Genomic DNA, 6,997 nt, shown 5'->3' on the forward strand with positions numbered 1-6,997 from the left:
CCAGAACTGGTCCAGTGGCTATAGCAGTGCGAGGGGGTGGTCGTACAGATAAACAAACCCCTGCTTCACACTCCTAACTTGTCTCTCCCTTTTATTCAGCTTCAAACGGAGAGCTGGGGGTAGTTTTGTCCCAGTAGGTAAAGAAGGGCCCGACCGCCCAGTTGTATACATCACCAGGAAACGGAACAGGAGGCCAAGTACAGCACGGTGGAGAAGGAGTGCCTGAGGAGGGTCGACTCCCTCTTCAAAGGCTAAGCTGGATGGCGCCCTGAGTCGGGCAATGGGGGTATGAGGTGGCAGGAGTAAAGAAGTAGGTTCAGGTTGTTGTGTCAGGGGAGGCTGGCCCACAAAGCTGTTCTCCATCACCTGACCATGCCTGCCCTACTTCAGTAGGATACTGGGACCTGATGGGAGAGCTGTGCCGCATGGAATGAGGCAGCTGGAAGAGCAGCTGCATGAGTAAGAAACAAATCGTAAATAAAGTCAGTCAGGTGTCCATAACACTGTGGGCTTCAGGTCCTTTCTACCACACGGGCCTTTCAGGGAATGTGCTGTCAATTAAAAAAAAATACTGGCAGCTTCCATTGCTTCTTTATTGCTTCGTTCTGAAGTCATTGCCTTCACAAACTTGCTTGTTCACACTGCCCGCCCAGTGGGGTGACCCAAAAACAAACACACTCCAAAGCAAAACTGGAAATAGCCTACCATCAAAGCCTACATGGGGCTGGGAAAGCTATCCTGTCTGTATGGATGCCAAATTACACTTATGTCACTGACTAAATCTTCATTGTATATATGGGGTTTATATAGTGCACAGTAGCAGTACGATTTCACCAGAGACTCTGCTACTCTTTCAGATAAAGATCGAGCATCTCAAGCAATCCGTCTAACCTGGACAGACACTCTTTGCTGTCAGTCGTGTTATTCAGTTTGTGGTGGACCACCGCACCCACTGCCAGAGGCCCCGCATCACCACATAGAAATGTCACTTTGCGCCCATTCAGGATCCTCATGGTCCTCTTAACGTAGTCTAGGGCTCTATGCAGGTAGGAGGCCTCATTTGAGACCCGGTGCAGTTGAAGGTACAGCAATGCAATGCCTGCAGTGAAAAGAAAAGACACAGTTAGGTCTATAAGTATTTGGACAATGACTGCACACCACCACTGTGGATTTTAAATCAAACAGTCTAGATGTGACTGAGTAGCAACTTTGAGTTTTAATTCAGATGTATTCCACTAACCACAGACATTTTTGTACGTAGTCCCTAATTTTCAGTTACAGGACAAATGTAAGCCCTGTTCTTAACGCTTGGATGATTTTATTTTTTTTTGCAGCCAGTGACTGCCCGAAGTCTAGAAATCACCAAACGTGCCACCAAACACTGCAGCACATCCTCTCTCTGGCTCCAGTTTTATCTTCATTAACTAAAATGCTCTCTCTACTGTAAATCATGTAAACCATAGATAAGGTCAATGATTTACATCTGGTAATTACTGATTTTTTTTATTTGCCTTAATAAACTCTTGGGTTGCTTTTGAAACATATTTTGTGTCATTATTAATTTGAACTTTAGACTAAACCTCTAAACTTTTCTCTGTAAATGGGGGACTATGTACAAAAAATATCTGCACTTCCTTTATTGCAATACTTTTGTTAAATCCCTAAATCAAAGTTCAAGGTCTGCATTTCAGTTCAGTGTTAACTGTTAATTTAATATCTATTAATTGTGTACAGAGAGAACATTAGTGTTTGTCGTTGTCCAAATACTTATGGACCTAAGCGTATAAAATAGAGAATATTTTTGGGTGGATGGATAACAGAACTGTGCTCTCTTCACATTTTTAGAGTAGTCAGGGACACACCTGTCCAGCCGGTGTAGGTGGAGAAGTCATGGGGGTCGGCTGTCTTTAGGCCTTCCTCCATCTGCTGGAGGAGATCTTTGATCTTACTCTGGACCTTCTTCTGAAAGGATGTGCTAACCTGAAGAGAGAATACATTTATAAACTCCAAGTTGTCAGACTCAAGAGCTGCACTATCCATCAGCTATAAAGCTAAATGCTGATTCTGTGGTAGCACAGATGGAACAACAGAGGAGGGAAGGAGCAGCAGGAAGTTAAGTAACATGCACTGGGAGACAGAATCATATTTAAGCTTGTTTATACACAGCAATGAATGAGTTAGGCTGTCTTGAGTCAAGGACATAAATGTATGGGTATCGGCTTTTGCTGAGTACTGATTTGATACGAATCGCAGAGACTGGGACAGTAAAGAAACATTAGGCTGGACATAAACATTGCTTTCCTGATGCTGTAAAAGAAAATGGAACAAATAAATGTACCAAGATCATACATTTACATTTACTGAATTTGAATGTCTTGGTAAAATAAATAAAATGAGAAGTGAAAAAAAACCAGTATGTTGTTCAGCTTAGTTTCATTTCAGATGAGTAACTTTTTATTTTGAATATGCTCACAGTCGTGCCATTTTCTCCTTTCTCTGCTGTTGACACCAAGTCGAATCGATCACAAACACCCAATTCAGTTTCCCAAGTCAGGATTAGAACAATATCTAATGTTTTCATCCACATAGGTTGAGCAAGCTCAATGTCTATATGTGATCTGCTAATAGCAGCAGTGGCAAATCTAATAAATGCTCAGATATAAGTTCATGGTCCAATCTTCTTATCATTAGGAATCATTTAAGCAAATGTTAATTAGGTTGTTTTCCACAAGGCCCAATTTTTTACTAATTTAACATCATGGGTCAGGCCATGCTTTAAAGGCTGATTTGCTTGTGGATGTGAAATGAACTAATTCTCTACAGAATCCATTCACACAGAATCACCTACAGCGTGAATGCGCTGAAAAGTAGGGCAGGGCAAAATTCTGAATCAAACTGCTTTTTCACACAAGGCCATGTAGGTTTGGATTTTTCCCCCCTTAATAACAAACACCTTCATTTAGAAACTATATTTTATGTTTATTCGTGTTATCTTTGTCTAACATTTAAATTTGTTTGATGAACTGAAACATTTAAGTGCAACAAAAAAGATTGAAAGTCAATATTTGGTGAGGCTTTGAGCGTCAGAGCCTGACCAGAGAGAACTGTGACCAAGGCTGTCTGTTCTCTCTGCTCTGCAACAGTTCGACGAGGAGCTCGATGGTGAAGGAAAAGAACACAGTGACAGACACATGAATAGATGGTGCTGTTCTGCATAACAATGAAATCTTCAGAACAGCCAAAGAGGAGAATGAGGCCTTTAATGACGGTGACACAAAAATCTACAGCTCTGACTTCAACACAATATAACAGTGTTTACAATTCATTAGCAAACATCTGTAATGGATCCACTTTAGCAAATATTTGTAAATTTCTATATCTGGAGATTTTTTGGCAAATGCCATTAAATTAAAAAAAAATACTTGAGCATATTTAAGCCTGCCTGATGAGCTTCTTCCTGTTGTTGAATTTCAATGAACACGAAGCGCATTCCAACTGCTGCAGTCCACGATGCTGGACTTGAATTTTTGTCTTATTGTGGGTCAAAATACTTACTGAGGAGACAGCTGAATGATATCATGGACCACAACATGAGTAAAGGTAGGAAACACAAGGAGCGAGTGCACCTGGTGTTAGCAGTGAATATTCAATTCAATTCACTGTTATTTATATAACGCCAAATCACAACAACAGTCGCCTTGGAGACTGTTGTTGTGATTTGTATTGATTTGGCGAATAAACTTTCAATACAATAAAAGAAAAGAAGGGGGGCTGCTGATATACCTCAACAGCCAACAATTATACAGTGCTATAGTGTTAGCTCCTGAGCTTTCCATCTAATTTCAGGCACTGCCAGTCAGCAAACGGCTGTGTACAGCGTCTCAGCCAATCCTGTGCGAGTATGTTCATGCACATATTCTGAACATAGTTTCACAATTACCGCAACAAATTGATAAGTTGCTACGTTCTTGATCTTCTGGAGCTGTTAAATTCTGTTTCACAGAATCATAAAGTCTTTGGGCAGTCTTTGGGTATCTAATAAGTCTTACTGAATTCATGACATGGTTGCGAAATAATACAACAACATTACAGATGCAAAATACAGAGAGAGAAATGTGTTATAACAGGTCAACTATATGTCTGTAATGGTGAATACAGTCTTCAAAATGCCAATACACATTTACAGCAGCCAAGCTTTGTGTGAAAATACAAAAAGCTCAACATAACAGCAAACGAGCCTTCTTGAAAATTCATTGACGACCAGAAAATTGAAATCCAGGTATTTTCCGAAGCTCCTCTCTCTCTCTTTTTGTAACCAACTCCAAACTCTTAATATTTTTCTTGTTTTTAAAAGACAGGAATAAGAGTGCAGAGGTAAATTATATTAAAGGTATAAATTTAATAAAATGTATAAAGATGTAAAGATATTAACTTGAATAACTTAAAAACAGACGACGTAACGTTGAATGTTCTATATTCTGTTCTATGACCTTCCTAAAAACACTGGAGATGAGTTATTTTGTTGGGTAAAACCATCTTCATATGAGCCAATGAAAAAATTAGTTACTTTCACTTGCAGGATTCAAAAACAGCCTAAAATTAGACTTTGACTACCAAACTTACGATACGATTATATTTGGTGAAGCATACCTGTCAGTGGGAAAAAATATGTGGAATTTAATTGCAGATTTATTTATTTTTTGTTTATGTGAAAGAAACCTCCAAGATCTGACTGTCATTTCAGACCATAACACCAGCTTCACCGATTATTACTGTACTGTAATATGTGTACCCAGAGGACCCAGACGCGGAAACTAAAAAAAAACAAACAAAAAACAACTGTATTTTTTACTTACTTTGACAAAACGTGACTAGCTTTGTAATATTATTGCATTTAGACTGATGACAGACGCAAACCACAGCTAAGAAATTATATGCGCTAACATAAACGAACCCCTTTCAATGTCAGGTACTCCCACACCGTAACAGTCCCGTAGTATCAACAACAAGCCTGGGCTACGCTAGCTTTACTTTCTGTTAGCAGATGTGAAAACCAAAGTGAGGGAAAACATCTCACCTTTCCTTCCGAATCAAGGGAGTCATTGCAAACTACATCCGCTCCAGAGTTGGAGGTGAGGACTCCTTGGTCCCAGTCGGGATATGGGTTTGAAAAAGAGCGCTCCTCCATCTCTGCGTCTGTAGCCGAGATCAGCTTCAGTCGCTTGGACATGTTATCTCCCATCTCTACGGCGGCTCGGCAAGGCCAAATATCTCAGTACGCTGTAGAGCCAATATAGTGGAAATAAAAAATCGCCTTACAGAAATATTGTTTTAAACCACACTAAAGTGACATGAAATAATATGTAAATGGAATGTAATCATTAAAAGGATCGAGTAGTGTATTTATGTTTTGTCTAATGCCATTGACATACAAAAGAAGCCACAGGACAACATGCCTTTATTAATCGAAATTAAAAAAGCATGCAAAGCTACCCTTTAAAAGTTATTTTGATTCACACAAAATGACATTTAAAGCTTGGAGTTACTCATTTTACATTAAAAGTCCTCGTTTTTCATTCAGTCTCGGTTTCCTTGAGTACTTTTAAAGGCATATTCTTCACTGCTGTTTCTGTTATTCCCCAGAAATATATTTTGCTTTGCATCGCACAGACCAAAAGAATACTGAATGTAACTTCAGCTGAAAGTTAGAAATAGAGCACAAACAAATTGAACACGTTCAAAATCAAGTTTTACAAACACGAAGTATTGCATTTAACATCCGAGGGTAAAAAAAAACTTTAATGAATGTCACCTTGGACTGTTGTTAAATTGAGAGATTAATAAATAATGCCATGAGTAATACACCTTCTTTGGAACCAAGTGTGACGCTTAAGTTTGCGCAATGAGACGTCTGAATGGAAAAGGAGAACAATTGTTGCTACACTGGCATTACTGTGGTAGCCCAAACAGCAGGTCGTTATATTAGCAACAGCAGCTGCGATGCTAAAATGCTGCAGGTACTGCCAGGTGGAGCCAAAATTGGGCTTACCAAAGGGATCAGCAGGCTGTCCGATCAGCAGTGTGCGGGGCTTCCACAGCTCGTTTGTCGGTTGCGGCAGCCTCCAGCCTCCGAGCAGCGTCTCTAGGCAACCCGGAGTCCAGCCTCTCCTATTTTTCGGTGAATGGAAAGAAGTGTGAGCCGCAGTCTAAGTGCACCGGCAGGCAGCCATGTGTCACCGCATCACCGTGTCTCGCCCTGCCTCTCCTTCCTCAGCATCCTCCTCACTGAGCGCACATCGGATTGCTGCCGATGCCAAATCAGTAACACTCACCCCCCACCCCTACACACACACGCACACCCCGACGGTTTGTACACAGACCACGGGCGTAACCACCTCACTGACACAGACTTCCCCTCCAGCAGCCGCCCGGTGCCCGTCAGTACCCAGCAGCCCAGTTCGGTAGCTGACTCCTATGTAAATGGTGACAGATGGTGTTAGTGTGTGATACCGTGCTGCCCGGATTAAGCAATATAACAAACCACCACCCCTCCCTTTCTCCCTCCTAACAAATTCCACACACAACCCTCTTTCGTCTATTCATCCTGTTTCCTCTTTTCTTTTTTTTAAGATTTGAAAGGAAACACATTAGAGAAAAGGCTCTACCTCCAACAGAAGACAAAACTTTGTCGCTCTTCTAAGGATTCACATTTTATCTGCATCTCGGTTGCACTTTAAGAGATACAAATGCTTTTTGGATTCCATTTTTGAATTAGCTGACCACAAGCTATAACTATTAGTGCAATCAGAGCACTAATGGCTCTTTGATTCAGCTGTTTCCACATCTGTCTTTTCCCTTGTATCTCCAGAGCACCGCTTCATCCCAATATCCTGCAGGACCTCTAAAGCAGTTTGAAACTGCTTTCCAGGGAACCTTTCAGTCTCTTCAGCCAAAGAAACTGAAGATCACTAAAAGATTTTTCTGAATAAGAGTCATC

At 40.8% G+C, this 6,997-nt stretch overlaps 1 protein-coding gene across 3 annotated transcripts in view; it reads right to left on the reverse strand.

Annotated features, from left to right (window-relative positions):
* lancl2 (LanC lantibiotic synthetase component C-like 2 (bacterial)) overlaps positions 1–6,459 on the reverse strand; it is a 43,599-nt gene extending 37,140 nt beyond the window's left edge. The window contains exons 1-4 of one of the 3 annotated variants that reach the window (XM_085467483.1): positions 6,050–6,459; positions 5,078–5,280; positions 1,863–1,980; positions 892–1,099 (exon numbers count right to left, since the gene is read on the reverse strand). In XM_085467483.1, coding sequence (XP_085323609.1) covers positions 892–1,099; positions 1,863–1,980; positions 5,078–5,242 — 491 coding nt within the window. In that variant the 5' untranslated portion in view covers positions 5,243–5,280; positions 6,050–6,459. The remainder of the gene's footprint in view (positions 1–891; positions 1,100–1,862; positions 1,981–5,077; positions 5,281–6,049) is intronic. The other 2 variants (XM_085467482.1, XM_085467484.1) reach the window with 2 other exon arrangements.
* Positions 6,460–6,997: the final 538 nt, after the last annotated feature.

This window comes from Copadichromis virginalis, linkage group LG9, assembly GCF_057382275.1.
Source record: "Copadichromis virginalis isolate Kocher_CV1m ecotype Utaka linkage group LG9, C_Virginalis_male_GT1.1, whole genome shotgun sequence".
Classification (NCBI taxonomy): domain Eukaryota; kingdom Metazoa; phylum Chordata; class Actinopteri; order Cichliformes; family Cichlidae; genus Copadichromis; species Copadichromis virginalis.